At 42.2% G+C, this 22,500-nt stretch overlaps 1 protein-coding gene across 4 annotated transcripts in view; it reads left to right on the top strand.

Annotated features, from left to right (window-relative positions):
- Nucleotides 1-22,500, top strand: part of LOC143294251 (PDF receptor-like) — a 261,783-nt gene that overhangs the window by 166,990 nt on the left and 72,293 nt on the right. For all 4 annotated transcript variants that reach the window (XM_076605686.1, XM_076605688.1, XM_076605685.1 and 1 more), the window contains exons 4-5: nt 5,463-5,570; nt 11,126-11,271. In XM_076605686.1, coding sequence (XP_076461801.1) covers nt 5,463-5,570; nt 11,126-11,271 — 254 coding nt within the window. The remainder of the gene's footprint in view (nt 1-5,462; nt 5,571-11,125; nt 11,272-22,500) is intronic.

Raw genomic sequence — 22,500 nt, 5'->3', positions numbered from 1 at the left:
GTTGTCGCTGTTGCGTTGTGTGATGATGATGAAGGTGTTGGTTTGGTGTGACGTGAGGGCGATAGTAAACAGCAGAAATGAATGAATGATAATTGCTTTCTCCTCTTCCTCCCTCTTGGCATTTAAACTCTGCTTGCCCATTTCTCTTTATAACTGTCCGCTTCTCCTTCTTCACTCCCCCCTGCTCCTCCCTGCTGTGAAGTGTTATGTGAGTGGAAAAATTTCACGTGTGGCGTGTTATTCGCCCTCACTTTGTGAACAGATGAGCGATATTGCTTCCATCAGGTTTACTAAGCGTTTTTCTGGTACGTGTATTGATTACACACACACACACACACACACACACACACACATATATATATATATATATATATATATGACTTGTGTGTCTCTTGAAACAACGGCAGATATTAAGTCGGTCAATGTACTGATATCTACACCGTTGGAGAATAAAGACTCAATCAAATACAGATTGACTGAACGAATCATTGAATGATTGATTGATTCATTCATTCATCCATTGTTGTTGTTGTTGTTCTTCTTCTTCCTCTCCTTCTCTCACTAGTGTATTTTCTTTCGTTCTCTTTCTTTGTTTTCTCTCCTTTTTTTCTCCTCGTCACGTGTCATCAACGTCATCAATCTCATTCTGCTTATTATACGTTATTTTTCCAGCAAGGCGGAGGATAAATTAAATTTAGCTCTCGTTTATAACAGATTACAAAAGAAATATAACAATTCGTAACAGATAGCACAACGACTGTCCACGTGATTCTTGTTCCCCTTAACAACTATGACAGCATGAATATCAAACAGTAATCAAAAACAAAGTCGACAAGTGTTTCTCATCAAATCCCTCAAGCGTTCAGTCATTTTTTCCCCCGTGGGGAATGACGTCAAAATCCCATTTGGCGGCGGGTTTGTCCTCGTCGCCGATATACTCGATTACAACAATTGAATTTGCAGGTGTAAACATAATGGTTTCTAGCAAACAATTCACCATTGCAATTTTTGTATTGTTGAAAATACATTTTGTAACACGTCTGATATGACATAAAACTAAAACGAACGTAAGGAAAAGCGCAACACACACACACACACACACACACACACACACAATTGCATTCTCTCTCTCTCTCTTTATTTCACACACACACACACACACACACACACACACACACACACACACACACACACGGATCTGCACTCAATGCACTGTGATCGAGCCTGCATCTTATTTGTACAACTTGGACATTAAAAAAGAAAAGAAAAAAAGAAAAAAACAAAAAACAAAACAAAAAAACCCCCACCTGTGCCGACTGAGCAATCAGATTGTGGACAGAAAGTAGGGATGAAGGAACAGGGTCAACAGAGCGCTGTCTACCTCCATTCAATTACAGGGAATTTGAACTCCATGTCCCCGTTCTGTCGAGAGAAAAAGAAAAAGACAGGAAGAAAAGGGAATCTACGTGGTCATGGAATTCAGGCCGGCAGGTCTTGGTGGGGTAGCGGTGGTCCAGAGGTCATGCACCTGGCTAGGAAGCCAGTGTCCACAGGTTCCAGTCGTCATACACTGACCAGGATTGTTACCTGCCCCTCAACACCCCCCCCCCACCCCCCCCTAGCCCCACCCCCTTCACCATCCTCTCAATGAGATCTTGAGTGGTGATCTAGGCGCTAGCCATTCGGATGAGACGATAAACCAAGCCCCTCGTGTGATGTTTGCACGTACCACAGGGAAAAGAACTCACGGCAATAGCATGTTTATACCTGCCCCCCCCCCATGCCCCCCCAATGGCCCCCCCCCCCCAAAAAAAAAAGTCGAAAAAAATCTTATAGTAAAAAAAAAAAATTCTTGCAGACAGGATAACACACACACACACACACACACACACACACACACACACATATATATATATATATATATATGTGTGTGTGTGTGTGTGTGTGTGTGTGTGTGTGTGTGTGGAGGGGGAGGGGGGAGGGGTGGGGGATGTATAGGTGTTAGGGGAAGGGTGTGGAGTGGCGCTGCTTTGTAGCGACGCGCTCTCCCTGTGAAGAGCAGCCCAAAGTTCACACAGAGAAGAATCTAACGTGATGAAAGTTGCCTAATGCAACGCAATACGATACAACACAATGCTTGGCGATACACTTCAGTACAACGGAATGCAATGCAATGCAGTACAAAGCCAAGACATTCAACTAGAATCCTACGATTACAGTGAAAGTGGAATCAGTGTTCCTGTGTTATCAAAAGACATAAAAAATAAAATGCATTTGAAAAAAAAGGATGGATATTTTCGGTCATCGAATTGAGGATGGAGGGCAGTAGGGCGTCGTGTTTGTTGTTTGGCAGTTGCAGAGTGGTTTTTGTCTTCCGGGTTGACAGTCTGTAGGTTGCCTTGTGTGTGTGTGTGTGTGTGTGTGTGTGTGTGTGTGTGTGTGTGTGTGTGTGTGTGTGTGTGTGCGTGCGTGCGCGCGCGCGAGTGTGTGTGTGTGTGTGTGTGTGTGTGTGTGTGTGTGTAAGTAAGATGATTAGATTTGCAAATGTTGCCTCGTTATACTTTTGGAGTTAAAAGACATTTGTATTTTCTCAACTTTTAAGTGACATTGTTGTGTATTTGGAAATGTTTGTTTTGGGCACGAAAAGATTATTTTGCAGTAATCCTCCATACTCCAATAGGAGTGAAAGGATAATTAAAACTTGAAAACTTGAAACTTGTGTGTGTGTGTGTGTGTGGGGGGGGGGGGGGGTGCGCGCGCGAGTGTGTGTGTGTGTGTGTGTGCAGGATGGAATTGGATGTTTGGACAAGGAGATAAGGCACAATCACAATTCAGTGGACACTGATTGTTTTATAACATCCGATTAATGACACAGTTTTATGCAATAAAGGTAACCAACAAATCTGTGAGGTATGAGAATACAACGAACATTGTCAGATGGTTTGGAAAATTGAAAAGCAACGGCAAAAGGACGCGAAGTGAACGTATAACGAAGACAGGGGGGGATAACTGGTCAACAAGAATCAGGCACGGTAACTTTTGATCCTTGAAATGGACAAAGGCAGGCAACAAACCCTAGCCAGTTTTGCTTCAGACAAATCCAGCTGCATATACATCAAAATAGGCCTGCAATAAAGAGTATTAAACAAAGGAGACGAAAGAAATCTAGAATTCAGGTTTTTTTTAAATCATAAGTGTGAAAATATTTTGGACTTTGATAGAGTGATCTGTACATGAGATGCAAAGACGAAAAAAAGAAGCACGACGACGACGACGACGACGACGACGACGAAGAAGAAGAAGAAGAAGAAGAAGAAGAAGAAGGAAGTTGATTTTTGAACGAACAAGATGAAAAGAAGGGGGCGTCATTCTGTCTCACTAGCTTGTCTTCATCATGGACAATTACGTACACGTTAGGTCAACCAGCCCATCAAGAACAAGATCACTTCCCTACCTCATCATTCCCTCTCCCCCCTCCCCTCTGTGTGTGTGTGTGTGTGGGGGGGGGGGGGGTGTGGGGGGGGGGGGTAGGGGGGGAGTGTCCGTATTTTTTGCTTATCTCTGCCTCTATGTCTGTCGCTGACCATGTCTCTGTCTCTCTCTGTCTCTCCCTCCCTCCCCTCTCTGTCACTGTTTATCTCTCTCTGTCTCTCTCTCCCTCTGTCTCTCTTGAGCGCATCTCTCTCTCTCTTTCTCCCCCTCTCTCTCCCTCTGTCTCTCTTGGGTGCATCTCTCTCTCCTTTCTCCCCTCTCTCTCCCTCTGTCTCTCTTGAGCTCATGTCTCTCTCTCTCTTTGTCCCCCTCTCTCTCTGTCTATGTCTCCCTTGAGGGCATCTCTCTCTCCCCCCCTCTCTCTCCCCTCTCTCTTTGTCTCTGTCTCTCTGTCTTTCTCTTTCTTTCTCCCCCTCTCTCTGTGTCTCTCTTGAGCGCATCTCTCTCTTCCCTCTCTCTGTATCTATCTCTCTCTTTCTCCCCCTCTGTCTCTGTCTCTCTTGAGCGCATTTCTCTCTCTTTCTTCCTCCCCCCTCTCTCTGTGTCTCTGTCTCTTTTGAGCCCATCAGACAACGAAGCGGAAGACAATTACCCAGGTCAATAGAGTAAACATAATCTGTCTGTGTCTTTATTCCCAAGAAGGGAAAGTAGGTCTTAAACTCTGGATGTGTGTGTTTGCCCACTTTGAGGGCTTCTTGGAGAAAAGGAGAGGGAGAGAGAGAGAGGGAGAGGAGGGAGGAAGAGGAGGGAGGATGTGACAAGGTGATCGTAAGTTATTCCTCCCAAAAATAACTCCAAAGAGAGAGAAAGAACGAAAGAGACAGCTAGACAAAACAAAACAAAACAACAACAACAACAAAACAACCAAAAAACCTAAAACAAAAACAGATACACATGCGCAAAGACACATTGCTGTTCTCGTTTTTAAAAAATCAGTTCTTTTTTTCAGTTGTTTTGCGAATGATCCATTTCTGACAATACCAGCCCGGATAACGCGGTCCGTACATTCACCGGTTTCTGTTATTCTAACACACTGTCTCCTTAATGGCCTATCTTTTACTTGTAAAAAAGTGGTTTTGGTCATTAAAAAAAACACAACAACTCGTTTTCTTTCTCCACACAACCATTCAATCCACCAAAAACTAACAACAACAACAACAACAACAACAACAGCAATAAGAAAACACCGATGAAAATGAAAACAAAATAGTTCAACACCATCCGTGCAAGCTAAGGGTTACCACCCCCACCCCCATCCCCCAACCCCCCTTTCCCCTGACAAGACAAATTCCTATCAGACCTGCTGACTTGGCGTGTTTTCACGTTGACTGCAGGGTTTCCTGAGATCTCGTTAAGTCACGGCAGGGTGTTGAGAGGACACGAGAACAGCGCTAACAGCCATGCTGAACTGACTGTCGGAGGACAAGCACCTCTGGAGATTTTTGTGTGTGCTTTTGACGTGTTGTGGAGCATGGGGATTTTTGGTTCTGGAGTCCCCTGTCTTTGCTCTCTGTTGTCTGACTGTGTACTGTATGTACGAGTACTTTTAGCACTCTGGTTGGCTCTATCTGTATGTTTATTGTGTTTGTTGCTCTGTGTGTGTGTGTGTGTGTGTGCGTGCGTGCGTGTGTGTGTGTGTGTGTGTGTGCGTGCGTGTGTGTGTGTGTGTGTGTGTGTGTGTGTGTGTGTGTGTGTGTGTGTGTAAATAGAAACAGTGGATGATAGGTGTTGTTGTATTGTTTGTTTTATATTTCATTTATTTCATTTTGTTTCATTTCATTTTATTTTATTTTTACTTCCCCATGTTTCGTAATTTTCGACGGCATTAGTATTATGTTGTTGTTGTTATTGCTGTAGTTGTTGCTGTTCTCTTTTCAGATGGTTGGGATGGTCAATAAAACATTCGTTCAGACTTAATGAATGTATGTGTGATTGATATGTTAGATTGATTGGTTGGTTGACTGTTTCAGAGGTGTATTGTAACGCCACGTGGGACACGGTGTTATGTTGGCCGGCTACACTCCCCAACCAGACCATCTGGCTGCCCTGCCCGGCACTGCATGGACTGGACACCAGCAGTATGTATCACTGTGTGTGTGTGTGTGTGTGTGTGTGTGTGTGTGTGTGTGAGTACACATCTGTCTGTTTATATTCAGCATACCCTCCTCGTTTTCTTCAAACTCAACTCCCTTTATCCTCTCTTCTTCGCCAACTCCGTCTTGTCCAAAAACAGCTGCTCTTTCTCCTCCTCCGCCTCCTTCTCTTCCTAGCCCCCGTTTACCTTTTTTTTTAAAATCCTCCTCCTCCTCCTCCTCCTCATGATCATCACCATCTTGTTTTTCTTGCTCTTCTTCTTCATCCTCGTCCTCTTCCACCGTCTCCTCCTTCCCCCCTCATCACTATCATCACCATCGTCGTTGTTGTTATTGTTGCTTTGTTATTGTTGTTGTCATTGTTGCTTCTGTTGGCATTCTACCTCTTCTCGGGTAGCTGCTGTTGTTGCTGCTTTAGCTCTTCACCATCATCATCACCACCACCACCATCATCATCACCATCATCATCTTCTTCTTCCTCCGTCACCTCCTCTTCCTCCTTATCATCATTGGGAATATCCGGTATAAAACGTTAAGCTTTCATTCAACAAACTCAGCACAACGTTATCTATGCTGTTCCGTCGGAAAAAAACAAAAGCTATGCTCGTCCTTCATGGCTTTATTACTCACACCTCTCCATCACTCTCGCTGTTTCCGCTTGTTTTGACATTTTTTGTCGGCATAAAAATCGATAAAAGCAAGAAGATAACCACATGATACAAAGCACATACACGCATCTACAGAACATGCAAAAGAAGAAAAAAAAAAGAACTAGTTGTGTATGATTGATGTGGCCTACTTAGAGAAAAGTATCCGTTCACAGAAGACGAAATTAGAAACGTCTGCATGGAAGTCTGTCATCACACGGAATTACAGTCTGTCATTATCACACGGAATTACATCTTTAACCTGTCATCATGCGGAGAATATCCACAAGTCGAAATACGTAGGTTATGTACAAAACATAGACCACACAGAAAAAAAATCAGTTGCTGAGTATGGCTCTCAGCTCAAAAGTTTCTATTTTCAGTTTGTTGATGTGTCTGTTATTCATACGCCTTGCCGAGATCAGTGCATGCAGAGGTATTTATTTATACCGTTGTCCTTTTTATCAGCAAATGTGTGAACAAAATATCTTTTCAAAGATGATATTCAGTCTTGTTTCTTGTATGCTGTTTTTTGTATTTCGGCTCAAAGTGCACTGTCTGCAATTTGGCGATTCTCTCTCTCTCTCTCTCTCTCTCTCTCTCTCTCTCTCTCTCTCTCTCTCTCTTTATAGGCTTGCTGATTTGGAAGTCATGCAAGCCCATTTCTTATTACCAATGGTTGAATCTTATTCATTTTAGGTAATATATATCCATGGCGTCCAGGAAACAACACAGGTTGTAAACAGATACCATATAGTTTACCATATTACTTTTACAAATATCATATACCATAGATACTGCCATATACTTGTATGATATCATACAACGGCTTTCCCAGAAGGGAAATTGAAACTGAAATCAACACCTGAAAGCGGAGTATGGCTGCCTACATGGCGGGGGAAAAACGGTCATACACGTAAAATTCCACTCGTGTACATACGGGTGAACGTGAGAGTTGCAGCCCACGAACGAAGAAGAAGAAAAAACCCCAAATCATTGTCACTTGAATTAAAAGTAGTATCTTTTGAATAACCCCATGTCCAAAGGGAGGGGGGTAAAATTGAACGAGAGGGGAGCGGGGCGAGTTGGAGGGATCAGTTCTGACGAGTTGAAATTTACCCCCTAGGCCAGATTTGATCCCGGGGTAAAAAAGAAAGAAGAACCTATTGGGGGAACGAGTAGTCAGCAGGTACACCGGAACCTGTGCGGAATAAAATCAGGAAGCTTTTTTTTTTATCCTGTGGCTGAATCAAGTATACTACTGTTGCTACTCCTCCTCCTCCTCCTACAACTACAACAACCTTCTAGAAGACATTTTTTTTTCGGCTGAGCGATAGCAAAATCAATGAGAAAGCAACAAGCTTCCCACGCAAACATAAAGAAAGAAAGAAGGGGGGAAAAGAAAGACAGAAATGAAGGAAGACAGAAAGGAAGAAAGAAGAAAGACTGGCAAAATATCGATTGCACAGGGCACAGGCGGGTTTTCTTATCGCATTCGGCAAGATTTTTTCTTCCTTGTTTATACGTCTAGCCAAATAGGAGAATTCGGAAAAAAAAGAAGAAGAAGAAGAAGAAAAAGGAAGAAACAACTGTATGTTAAGAGCGCTCAGCAGCCTTTCTTTCAATTTGAATAATGTATTTCTTTCTTTACTTCCTTTCTTTCTTCTTTTTCTTTCTTTCTTTCTTTCTATCTTGTGTGGGATTGATTGTTGTAATACGGATGTTTGATGATGATGATGATGATGATGATGATGATAATAATGATGATAATGATAATAATAATAATGAGAGTAAGAATAATACTGCAGACTGACATTCGCACCTACTCGATATCGAACTCGTGGTACTCACAATAAAGATAATGCATGCTTATTCATTCATCATTATGTACGGCATACCATACACCCGCAAGCGTACACACACACACACACACACACACACACACACACACACACACACACACACACACACACACACACACACACACACACACACACACACACACACACACACACACACACACACACATCGCACAGTGCAGAAGTTCAAGAAGCACATTATAGTGAGTTGTTAATGGTAGGCAAAACTTAAGAGCTGAGGTTTGAGAGACTATTTGAACAGAAATGTTTACCAAGAATTACCCTATATTTTCCCTTTTAAATCAGAAAAAAAACCAATTACATCATAGCCTTGTCTACAGTGGCTATACAATATTGATTGAAAAATTTCGTCCCTATGGAAGATAAATCAGGTTCGTTTTTGGACCTTCACAGACGATACAGAGTGAAAGAATGATAAGGCAAAGAAAACTCAAAGAATAGATAGTAGATATATAGATAGATAGACAGATAGATAGATAGACAGACAGACAGATAAATAGAGAAACATGCATACATACATACATACAGGAACACATCCACAAAAATACATATAGATCAGACATAGACAAAAGTACATACATACACACATACACTGATTTTTTTTTTAAAGACAGTATCGTATTTTCCGCACAGCAGCTTAAAAACAGAAAAGTAAAAAAAAAAAAATGTGTGGGTTAGTATGATGAAAAAACAAACAAAACAAAAAGCACACCAAACTGCGGTTTGTAATTTGCAGAGAGCAGAAAACGAGAGACGAGGTAGACGATGCTAATGAGACAGTGTACACCACACAAATGAAGGTGTGTCGATACTGGTCGATACGTTTGGTAGTGAAACTGAAAGGTCGAGGACAGAGAATACACATTGTGGGCCGGCAGGTTGTTAGGTTCAAAGCGCTATGGTCCTTGGACTGGGTTGTATGAGGGATCTTCACAGCGCTAAGGGTGCTTAGCTTTGAGGATGTCCCTAAGTTTATGAAATAAGTAAGGAAAAATGCTAAACAAACAATTAAAAACACAAATTGTTTTATATTTTACATTTTAATATACATACATACATATTGTACATTATTGCATGCATACATGCATCAGTATCAGTAGCTCAAGGAGGCGTCACTGCGTTCGGTCAAATCCATATACGCTATACATACATACATACATATTTTACATTATAACATACATACATACATAAATACATACACGCATGCATGCATGCTTGCATACTTACTAGTATAGAAAACGAGAAAGAAAGAAAGACACACAAAACGACAAAGACAAAAGTGATATCAAGGACAGGATGCTGGTAAATGAAACTCAAATAAAGATTGGAATACATGGGTATACATGTAAACGTGGTAAACAATTCTGAAAGCGTGGTAGATCACAGTTGCTTGTCACGCAGTCATAAGGCACAGCCAAGCAGTGAGATACAAGATAGAGAATAATCACAGTTAAATATCAATATCATATTTGCAGAATGTGTAGAAGACTAATTACTGACTAATTTGTATCATAAACAGTGCTTAATATAGAAACCATTTGGCAACAAAGTCACCATAAACAAAGTTTACCCGAGCTCCATACGCCACGGTTATTCATTTGTGTTTCAGTTTCAGTTTCACTTTCTCAAGGAGGCGTCACTGCGTTCGGACAAATCCATACACGCTACACCACATCTGTTGAGCAGATGCCTGACCAGCAGCATAACCCAACGCGCTTAGTCAGGCCTTGAGTGCATGCTTACATATTTGTGTACCTATGAAAGTGGATTTCATTTTACGTAATTTCGCCAGAGGACAACATTCTCGTTGCCATGGGTTCTTTTTCAGTGCGCCAAGTGCGTGCTGCACACGGGACCTCGGTTTATCGTCTCATCCGAAAGACTAGACGCTCAGTTTGATTTTCCAGTCAAACTTAGGAGAAAGGGCGAGAGCGGGATTCGAACCCACACCCTCACGGACTCTCTGTATTGGCAGCTGAGCGTCTTAACCATTCTGCCACCTTCCTCCTCTTGTGTTTCAATGTCATGGTAAGGAAACTTAAAGTTGCTAAGATCGCTCTGATATGAACTACATTTGTGTTTCAATGTCATGGTAAGGAAACTCAATGTTGCTAAGATCGCTCTGATATGAACTACATTTGTGTTTCAATGTCATGGTAAGGAAACTTAACCTTGCTAAGATCGCTCTGATATTAACTATATTTGTGTTTCAATGTCACGGTAAGGAAACTTAACGTTGCTAAGATCGCTCTGATATGAACTACATTTGTGTTTCAATGCAATGGTAAGGAAACTTAACGTTGCTACGATTGCTCTGACGTGAACTCCCGATGTCACCGCTGTCTATGATATCACACACGTTTCTAACGAGAAGTGTTCACAAAAGTGTTTTGCAGAAATGGCTAAAATGTTAGTGTATTAGTTTCAGTTTCTCATTGAGGCGTCACTGCTTTCGAACTAATCCATACACGCTACACCAAATCTACCACGCAGATGCCTGACAGCACCAGAACTGAACGCGCTAGTCAGGCCTTGAGTGCATGCACAGACATTTGTGTACCTACCAGAGTGGATTTCTTGTATAGGATTTTGCCAGAGGACATTACTTTTGTTGCCACAGGTTATTGTCCAGTCCTATCATGTGCCATGTTGTATTGTGTTGCGCCGTGTTGCATCTTGCATTTCGTTACGGTACAGTGCAGCGCAATATGACATAATACTGCATTACATCACTGTATGGCCTGCGCAATGGAAGTGTAAATATCTGCATGTACGTATATGATTGAGCATTTATGCGAAAACGTGAGTGTATGTATAAGAACTTGGAGTTGAGCTTTCTTTTTCAGATTTTTTTTCGGTCATTGTGGGCATGTGTGCATCTGTGCTTGATATTTCTAATGTCCACATGTGTTAACGAGTAAGTCTATTGTGTCAGTAATTCGGTCAAAATCAATCAAACAACCGCATGTTTCACCTGCCATCAAATCAGATTATCACACGTTGTTTTGTGCAGAATATGCATACCGTCACTGCGGTCCTGATGGCATCTGGCAGGGGAGAGAACCCGGAGACTACAGCAAGCCCAGTGGCTACTCTTTCTATGCGAGCTGCTACACCTCAGCCACCAAAGGGCTCATGGAAAAGTACAGACATTTGCAGGTACGTAAACCCATGTGCGGAAAAGTGCAGTCATAAGCAAGCAGACTGCCCCCGTGCCCCCTCCTTTAAAAACAAAAATCTCCAGATTGTCGTGCTCACGTCTGATGATGCACTTTCAGTAATGCTCATCCACCCCCCATTACCACCGAAGAAGGCAAGGAAGTTGATGATGCTATGGAATTGAAAAAAAAGAAGGAAAAAAGAAAGAAAGAAAAAAAGAAGAAGAGAAATGAAAGAAAAAAAAGTTCGTTTGTCTGACAACATACTGCTGCAGCCGGAGTTAATCTGAAATTTAAAATTTTCTGGTTTATTTATTTTTTATTTATTTATTTATTTATTCATTCATCCATCTATTTAGTCATTCATTCATTTAAATCATCATATCTTTTTTTTTTCAATCTCTCCTGCCCAAGATTGCATCGATGCAATTTAATTCCAGAATACAGGGACCTCGATTTCGGTGTCTTGATGAGAAGAAATATTTAACCATTTTATTTTATCATATCAATTCAATCCATTTAAAATAACTACATTAATAGTTTGTGTTTTATATATTACTTTTTCTTATATATTTATTTATTTATCATTTATTTTTTATTTAGTTATTTATCTGCTAGTTCACATTTGAGTAACGAATATTTAATCATATTTGATAGCAGTATCATTCTGCCGTCGTGTTCCGATTTCCGTAATGTTTTAATGTTTTTTAAAGCTAGAACCATGAAATTCATTTAGCTGCGCATATCGGGCAATCGCTTTTTGTAAAGGTAATAGTAAAGCATCAACAACAGCAATAGAAGCAGCAGCAGCAGCAACAACAACAACAACAATGATAATAATAATGATAATAATGATGATGATGATGATAATAATATAAATCATTAATTCTTGCTGCTGACCTTTGGAGCAGCTTGATGTTATAGTTTAATTTTCACACAGTGATATCCCCTGGACACACACACACACACACACACACACACACACACACACACACACACACACACACACACACACACACACACGCAGAGAGAGAGAGAGAGAGAGAGAGAGAGAGAGATGGAGGTGGGGGTTGGGGGGTGGTGGGGATTGAAACACAGCTCAAGACAGACAGAACGATTCGGTGCAAATGTGTAGCCAAGCGCTCAGCTGGCTTCAAAAACTGCTTCACGCACAAGCTGAAAAGTAGACTCCCTTTTCGAAACTAACCTGCCAGTCTGCAACCCGCGCAGAATGCGTGACGCCATTCCAAATTTGAATGCAAATCCTCTTTTAAACAACTGCTCGTAAACATCTGTTAAATCAAGTTTCTGTATCGTTCGCTAAATATTATATTTGTTGTGCTTACACGCACACTTTAATTAGTTAGAAGCATACTTCAATTTCAATTTAATCGTTCGTCAGTCTAAAGATTTCGACTGACGCTAAGCTTACGTCATTTTATCTTTTCGTCACACATAGTGAACAGATCAGGTATTTAGAAGATACAAAGCCGATTTTCATTGTCGACACTTAACGACAACCACTCCACACCTAGCGTTGCTTCACGGCTTTGGCTGAGGTGAAAACTGTGTTTCTGACACATCGTATTTAATTAAATATCTCTTTTGTTGGATCAGTAAACTACGAGTATTATAAACTGGCAGAGTCGTCGCAATTCCATCTTTAAATCTATACCATTTGTGTTTGACTTTGTTAAACTGATTTCACGCAGCTTGTAATTTTCAGCGATGGACTTGTTAAAGCTGACTCTTTTCAGGTGACTTAAATTAAGATTATAAATTCATATTAATTTATCAACACTTCATTTTATACTCATTAGAAAGCAGGTGTTGGGCTGTTTCTTTTGCGAACAATCCGACGTAAATCGGCTCAGGAATCATTTAGAAGTCTATCACTGAACATTTTGTAACAAACACAATTCTAATCAAATTTAGCCTGATTCGGGCCCTTTTGTTTCACGGGCCACGCGGGCGTCATTGCAGTTCGCTTAACTTGCATAAATAGCCACAGCAGGTAATGACTGGTCACTTTCCACCTGGCCAGTCACTGGCTAGAGCCTGCTCTCTACCTCTCTCTCTCTCTCTCTTGCTGTGTCGTACACAGAGTGTGTGTTGCTGCAACGGCCAGCGTCATCGCCATATGCTTGCACTGTCTTCTCTTTATTCTTCTTCTCTTCTTCTTTTCTTATAAATATTTTAAATTGAACAATAGAAAAACCTGTTTGTGACTGGCCATCTATATATCGCTGGGCCAGTGCGTGCATCTTTTCTATCCTTTAACTCAGTAAATCATCAGTAATTCTTTTGTACCGTCCCCTTCAAAAATAATAACACTCGGGTACATGGCTACATATGGATTACAATTTTTGTTTCACTCCAAGAGCAGAAAATATGCCTTTGACGCACAAAGGTGCCATACATAAGACTATGGACCCAATGTGAGGTCATGATAGACAGAAGATGTCAAGAACAGACAGTTAATCAATGTCTTTTTTTCCGCGGTGTTCATATTGACAGGTGGGCTCCTTTATTATCACTATTGTGACAACCATATGTCCTCTTCATTGATTTGACATTTTGCAAGAGTATTTTGCCTGGGATAACTTGCAAAACATTGCTTGCTACTGTCGAAGATGACGTTTCGCTAGTTAGTTACCGACCACTATACTGGGAGAAAGAGTCAGTATCACTGGTTTCTCTGTGTCTCTTTTTGTATATCTGTCACCGTCTCTGTCTCTTTTTTGTTCTTTTTTTTTTGTGTGTGTGTGTGTCCCTCTGTATGTATGTATGTATGTCTCTGTCTCTTTCACTCCCTTTCACAATCTCTCTCATCTTCTCCCTTCCGTTTCCACCCCTCTCTCTCTTTTAACAACACGAAATGCTGACCGATCTGCACTTGTCCACAGTTTTTTTGGCTGTGCATGGAACTAGACATGGACATACATCATAAAGTATCTCCTATAGATCAGTTACCACGGTAAAAAGGTAAGCGTTATTGCATTGCATTGTATTGTAAGAGAGTTATTCAAAGGACACCGGGGGTATCTGTATTTCTCGGGCCTTGCTGTTGTCGGAAGATGTGAATGGACACATATGACACAGCTGTACCACGTAGTCTCAAACTATGAGAAAAAAAAAAGAAAAAGAAAAGAAAAGATATAGCAGTATACTCACTATTTCTATTTTTACCCATTACCGCAACATCAAAAAGACACTGCTCTTTTTAAGGAGGCGTCCATTGGTGACCTCGTGATGACATTCCCTGAATTTCTAATCCTGTTATGACTTGGCGTGTCAAGAGCCCTCAGCTGTCAACAGTTTCACAGAGACTGGAAAGAGGTGAATCGTGATCACCAATGTAGTGTTGACAGGTGAACCGGGAAGAATGGGTGAATCAGGATGACACCCGTGGAAAGGACGAGGTTTCAACAGTCTCCCCTCCGGTGAGGAGGCTACTTTCACAGTCCAGCCACGCGACTGGGCAGTTTGTGTCCTCAGTAAAGGCTTCAGTGCAGGGTGTCTTGCGTATGTCCAAATCACACAATAGGCCACCACTGACATTGTCCAAGTGACTCGACTGCAGTGTGGAGTTAGGAAGTGGACAGGGGCGTGATCTCCTCAAGTGGGTGGCAATGTGGCGACTTGGCAGTGACCTCTGTCTTGCTGCCGTCGCCGTGTTACTGGACAGAAAGAGGTCAGGTGTGAATATATGGATAGATAGAGACTTGGAAATATATAGCTGTGAGGGTATTAATAATGAGAAAGAACGGAAAATAGAACAAGAAAAAGAGAGGAAGTTTCACCCACACAAGTAACCACGAACACTTATGCGCACGCACACACGGACGCATTTCATATTTTTGTGCCATCGTCAACGCAGGTTTTAAAAACACGCACATAAGCACACGCACGCTCGCACACACATACACATACACGCGCGCGCGCGCGCGCGCATACACACATACACGCACACAAACACACACACACAAGCATACACGCACACGCATACTTTTTTCTTTTGTCAAAAAATAAATGAAAACAGAAAAAAAAACTTACGGATATTTTTCTCTTTAAAATTCAATTTACAACACACTTACCCACCCACACATATTGTTGAAAGAAAAGACGAGAATAAAGCCTAAAGACTGTTTCAACTGACTCTCTCTCCCTCTCTCTCTCTCTCTCTCTCTCTCTATGTGTTTCATTCGAAGTATTATGCAGAACCATGTCATTTTAGGCTGAATATGTTGTTGTCAACAAGAAATGAGACAGTTCTTTTTAATTTAGATATTTATGAAGCAAGCAAGAGGCTGCGCACTGCAGTCTCTTAATATTCGTTTGCAGACCTTATGTCTGTTAACTGTTACCTTTGTAAAAGAAAATTATGTATTATGTTCCTTTGTATTAGCCCCTTCAGTATGGGGCCAAGGCCTTTATCTGAATAAACATCTGAATCTCAATCTCAATCTCCCTCTATGTGCGTCTCGCTATGTCTGTCTGTGTCTCTATCTGCCTGCCTGCCTGCTAGCTGGCTGCTATCTGTCTCTATGTCTGCCTCTCTCTCAGTATCTCTCTCTCCCTCCCTCCCTCCCTTCCCCCTCTCTCTCCCTCTCTCTCTCTCGCTCAACTTCGTTGTAATGCAATTTTCTCACCGAACAGTGTATATTGGAGTGTAAAATCAAACCCTCCCACCCCACACCCCACGTTTCGCTCCTGCTTGGCTTCAAGCTAGGATGTTGGAGCCCGGATTCTTTTTCTTTTTCTTCCTCTTTGGAGTAATTTTGCTGCTAAAGTATTGCTTCTTGAATTTTTCTTATGTATATCATTTCTTTTATTCTGTTTGGTAAGCGATTTCTGTGGGGTTTTTTTTTCTCCTCACTACGCTTGGAAGAAGTATATGTATATCAACCCTTTTTTCATGTGTTTCTCTTTTGTAAAAGGCAAATGGACCAACAAGTTTCTAACATGGTTTTCTGCCTCTGTCAGAAAAAAAGTGCTTTCAATATTGTATCGTATCTATGCCAAACAGTTCTCTCTTCTCCTGTACTTTTCACTATTTCTTCCTCTTTGCATGTTCGTCTGTCTTTCTGTGCCTATCTGTTTTGAAGAGTGCTACAGAGTTTGTGTGGTTCTTTGTTTGTTATCTATTTTGTTTTGATATATTTGTAGCAACATAGCAGACTTTGGCGCCCTGTGCGTTCACTACTCTGCAAATTCCGATTTGGACCGCAGAGCCAGTGTGCATTGATAAATACACACTGACGTCTACCTTGAAACCAAGGGACAACCATTATTTGTTTGGTTGTTTTCTTGAATGGACACGTGTTTGTTTTGTTTTCTTTTGCTACGGCTGTGGGTGTCTTTTGTCTTGTCTCCACTGCTGTCCTTTTTATGCTGATGTTCACTTTCTTTCCCTTTTCTTGTTGTGTGTCAATATCACTGGTTTCTCTGTGTCTCTCTGTGCCTCTTTTTGTATATTTCTCCGTCTCTGTCTGTGTTCTTGTTTTGTCTAGCCCCTTTTAATTATGTGTTTTTTTCTGAAGGCATTCATAGACGTTCTGGGTAGATTCACGTTGCCATTGGAGCAGTCTGAGTTTACCTCAGCCGTTATGTGAACCTGTTTGTAAGCGGGTTTTTCTTCTTTGTATTGTTCTCTTAGTGTTTCGGATGCTGTTCTTTTCTTTTTCGTGTGGTTGTTGTTTCTTCTGAGTGTCTTTCTCTTCTCTCTGTCCCTGCCTGTGTATCTGTTTCTGGCTTTGTCTGCCCTCTCTCCTCTGTCTGTCTCTGTCTGTCTCTCTGTCTGTCTGTCTCTGCCTCTCTGTCTCTCTCTCTCTCTTCACCTCTCTCTGTCTCTGTGTATATAGCTATCTGTTTTTGTCTCTGTCTGTATGCTTATCATTGTCTCCATTATTATCTGTCAGCTTGTCTCTGTCTCTCTCTGTGTGTCTGTCTCTGTCTCCCTGCCTCTCTTTCTCTCTCTCTCTTCGTTAGAAACATAAAGGGGGGCAAAACATATCAGAAAAATTAAAAAGGGGGAGAAAGTTAGTTTGGCTGTAAAGGTGAAAAAATCAATAATCTGTGTCCAGTATATTGCAGACGACACGCCCACACGAAATGTCACGAAGGTTCTCAAATTACCGCAGAACGGAGTGTAAACACGTGTGTTTCTATTCTTGGCTCACATTAACAACAGCTGTAAAGTTCAAACTTTGAACACTTTCTTTTCAAAGAGGAAGATAAACTGTCTGGTATAAAGTGTCTGTTCTATGTAGTTGATATGTTTGAGAAAGATTCTTCTTATCGCCCACTCTTCTGGCCCCTTTCAGAAGCCTCAATGCTAAGATAAACTAATTAAATTTCCTTTTATACCCGATCTGTGTATTAAAACCTTTCTTTCTCTGTTCTTGTTTGCCGGTGATTCGTGTTTTCAATGCAAACAGATCATTTTGTTTTTAAAAAGGGTTAAAAAAGAGGACATTTGATTGGGTTCAATCAAAAACGACACTGATTTATCATATCAAGTTATGACGATTGCTTGAATTTGCGTAACACGTTTGATTTTAATGTTTCTCTGGACCAATGTATTCAGAACGCCCTTTGCAAATTCAGCACGATGATCAACAGTTTTTGGGTCACCCAATTCTCACTTCTTCCCATCCACACCAGTAAGGCCAGCCGGAAACACGTCAAGGAGTAACGACGCTTCAGTATTTCCGGGCGGATACTCTCTGTCCCTCACACCAGAGGCCTACATGTCCAGGACCTCACGGCACAGGTCACGCACCAAAGACATACTTTCACATCATGTTTTCCTTCAACTTCCAGACTCATCCCACTCAGATTTCCATTCAAATTTTACGCACGCTTAGAACTAGGTCGGTCGGTCGGTCGGTCGGTCGGTCGGTCACGCGCGCGTACTGCACGCCAGGTTACTTTTTCTCTATCCGGCCTTTAGATTCTGAAACTGTATTCTTCTTCTTCTTCTTCTTCTTACTACTACTACTACTACTACTACTGCTGTTGCTACTACTACTACTGCTATCATTCTTCTTCTTATTTTTATTATCATTATCACTATTGTTATCGTCATTCTCCTCCTCCTGTACTTGTGTGTCCGTGCGTGAATGCCTTCTGATCATAATCATTTACTCCTTTGATTATGTTTAATTTTTCCAGTACGTGTTCATCTCATCACATTCATCATCTGCAAGGTTAAGGAAAACATACCGACAACTTTACCGTTGTTGTCAAATAATACAAGTTCTGAAACCCTCTGAGAGGCTGTTTCGTCAGAATGACAGTTGGAGTGCGCGATGAAGCGTACTCGCTAGGCCAGTGTGATGACGTGTTTCGGACAGGTCAGTCGCTTTTGCGCCACTCCTATTGACGCGAGTTACTGCATTGTGATCATTACGTCTCTGTTAAACAATGCTTGTGTGTCCGCATTAGCACTTTTTCAACTGTTCCTCAGTGACTGTGTATGTGCTTTTTCTGTGTTTTCTCTTGACACCATGAATCTTCTTTGCTGTGCCTGAACAGCTCTACCTCTTCACCACCGGCAGAGGCTAGTAGGCTGGGCCCAGCTTGGCCCTAAAAAGCCAGGCGAGGAAGGTGCAGTCTTTAATCTGATACGCCTACCAAAGAAATGTAAAATATACCCAGCTGGGAGATTGGTACACGCACAATCCGCTGGGTACATGGACACCAATCAAAATGAAGACGAATCCTGCAGAAAGAAAAAGCCACTGTCAGTGACTGTGGTCTGTAGTGTGGGTGAAATCAGTGACTACGGAGCGCAATGTCTGGCACTGGACTGAATGACTCGGGGTGATCACATACAAATGATAGTCCTTGTTAGTTCAGTCTCTCTGTCTATCTATCTGTCTGTATCTGTATGCCTGCCTTCCCATATGACCCCCGCCTCCTCTCTCTCTGGTCTTCAGACCACAAATGGCCCTTTTGTGGTGGGTGGGGCTATAGGCAACATGAACTGATTTGGCTCCGTGTCTTTCTTTCTCCATTTCTGTGTGTCTCTCTTTGCTTTATCTCCGTCTCTTTCCTTCTTTCTGTGTCACCATCTATATCTATATAATGTCTTTCTGCCTGCCTGTCTCTGTCTGTTTCTGTATCTGTCATGTTCTGTCTCAGAATCCTGTTTGCATCTCTGTCACTGTCGCTCTTTCTCTCTTTTTCACCTTCTATCTGTCTTTCTGTCTGTCTTTGTCTGCCTTCATCTCTCTTTATCTCTGCCTGTCTATGTCTGACTGTCTGTCTGTCTCTCCACCCCCAGCCCCTCTCTCTCTTTTTTTTCTCTAGGAAACTTGGTATCCAGCTCGGAGATTAGGCAGATGCGTGGCCCTTCTGTGTGGTACATGGACACCAATCAAAATGTTGACGGGTCCTGCACAGAAATTTCCAGACACCCTGGCCTGTAGTGTGTGAGAAATCAATTATTGTTGTACGCTGTGTCTGGTCTTGGGTTAAATGACACAGGATGATCAGTGAGTGAAATTAATTGTCTAGCCTTGGGTTGAATGACGCAGGATGATCAGTGGGTGAACTCAGTGACTGCTGACAGCAGTGAATGGCCTTAGGTTAAATGACGCATGGTGATCAGTGAGTGAATTCAATGACTGCTGACAGCAGTGAATGGCCTTAGGTTCAATGACGCAGGGTGATCAGTGGGTGAATTCAATGACCGCTGATAGCAGTGAATGGCCTTAGGTTAAATGACGTATGGTGATCAGAGGGTGAATTCAATGACTGCTGAGAGCAGTGAATGGCCTTAGGTTAAATGATGCATGGTGATCAGAGGGTGAATTCAATGACCGCTGATAGCAGTGAATGGCCTTAGGTTAAATGATGCATGGTGATCAGTGGGTGAATTCAATGACTGCTGAGAGCAGTGAATGGCCTTAAGTTAAATGACGTATGGTGATCAGTGGGTGAACTCAGTGACTGCTGACAGCAGTGAATGGCCTTAGGTTAAATGACGCAGGGTGATCAGTGAGTGAATTCAATGACCGCTGATAGCAGTGAATGGCCTTATGTTAAATAACGCAGGGTATCAGTGGGTGAATTCAATGACTGTTGATAGCAGTGACAAGCCTTGGGTGGCGATCAGTCTTTTGGGTCATTCATATCCCTTTGGGTCGTTCAGATTCCGATGAAAAAAAATCTACCAGTCCTTGGTGGTTCTGTATCTCTGTCTCTGCCTCTCTCTCTGTCTGTCTCTTGTTTCTGTCTGCCATTTTCTGTATCTCTGTCTCCGTCTGTCTATCTCTGTTGATGTCTATGTCTTTCTGACTCTCTGTCTCTATCTTTGTTTCTTTCTCTGCCTTTGTCTTTGTCCTTATCTCTGTCTTTCTCTGTTTATCTGTATTTGTCTGTCTGTCTCTGTATATGTCTCTCTCTTTTCCTCTCTGTCTGATTCTCTCTCTCTCTTTCACACTCTCACAACACACACCACAACACGTGCACACACGCGCATACACACACAAACAGAAACACACACACACAGACACAGACAGACACACACGCACGCACGCACGCACACACACACACACACACACACACACAAACACACACACACACAAACATACACACACATTATCTCTCTCTCTCTCACGCGTACACACACATACATACACACACACACACAAACACACACACACACACACACAAACACACACACACACACACACACACACACACACACACACACACACACACACACACACACACACAAACACACACACACACACACGTAAAGCCACCGGAACAAGACAAGGACACAAATCAATCAGGACCACGTGTTCTTGAAGAGAGGGCTGTAAGATGACAGTGCCGGATCCATAAAACCAATGAATACTGAAGGACGAATAAGGAGACCCCAGTACCTCCCCAGTGTCTCTCTCTCTCTGTGTCTCTCTCTCTGTCTCTTTCTCTCTCTCTATATATCTTTATCCATCACTGCTTTTACACCAAACAGTACTGTGAAATAGCGTAAAAATTATTATTAATCCATTTCCCGCTTGCATTGATGGTCACTTCGACGCACAGAAACAGGATCCCATCCCAACATGTTGCCAGTGACCACCCTTATCCATAACCCCACCCGCTAAGCCTCCACAGATTTCTTGAAAACAGGCAGGGATGGCTGGGGAATTGTGCCTTCTCTGTCTCTGTCTGTCTGTCTGTCTGTCTCTCTCTCTCCATTACTGTTATTATGCCGAGCAATATTAATTTTGTAAAATAACGTAAACATTATTATTATTACTCCATTCCCCGCTTGTATTCGATCGTGCATGAATGATCATACACCACACATCAACGGTTTTACCACTAATAACGCAGGTAAGACTGTATAATCATGCATAAGCATGGACGCATAGACAAATGAAGCATCAAATGACTGTTTTCTTTCAAGGGGAATCCCAGCCCCAACGTATTGTTCATGACTCCCCTTATCCACACCCCAACCCAACAAGCCTTGACGTACTGCCTTTGTATTTTGGCCAAAGGCTGATGAACATTCAGATGTTCGAGTACGAGTTTGAGTTCGCACACCACACACACACACACACACACACACACACACACACACACACACACACACACACACACACACAAGTCAACAGAGCAAGACAAGGACACAAATCGATCTGTTCTGTTGACGGGCGCAATAGCCGAGTGGTTGAAGCGTTGGACTAATCTGAGGGTCCCGGGTTCGAATCACGGTGACGGCGCCTGGTGGGTAAAGGGTGGAGATTTTACGATCTCCCAGGTCAACATATGTGCAGACCTGCTAGTGCCCGAACCCCCTTCGTGTGTATATGCAAGCAGAAGATCAAATACGCACGTTAAAGATCCTGTAATCCATGTCAGCGTTCGGTGGGTTATGGAAACAAGAACATACCCAGCATGCACACCCCCGAAAACGGAGTATGGCTGCCTACATGGCAGGGTAAAAACGGTCATATACGTAAAAGCCCACTCGTGTGCATACGAGTGAACGCAGAAGAAGAAGAAGAAGAAGAAGATATGTTCTGTTGAGATGGGGGGCTGTGAGAATGACAGTGCCGCATCCATAAAACCAATGATAACTGGAAGAAGAATAAGGCGAAGGAAAGCTGGACAGTGCCGTGACGTTTGTGGGTTTTTCCACTGTGTTGTGTCCACAAAATCAGGATGACCTTTTGGCTTCCACGCAGTTAATGACAAGCAGGTA

The sequence above is a fragment of the Babylonia areolata genome, chromosome 19 (genome assembly GCF_041734735.1).
Source record: "Babylonia areolata isolate BAREFJ2019XMU chromosome 19, ASM4173473v1, whole genome shotgun sequence".
Classification (NCBI taxonomy): Eukaryota; Metazoa; Mollusca; class Gastropoda; order Neogastropoda; family Buccinidae; genus Babylonia; species Babylonia areolata.
The sequence above is the reverse complement of the archived record's forward strand: the minus strand, read 5'-3'. Positions and strand labels throughout refer to the sequence as shown.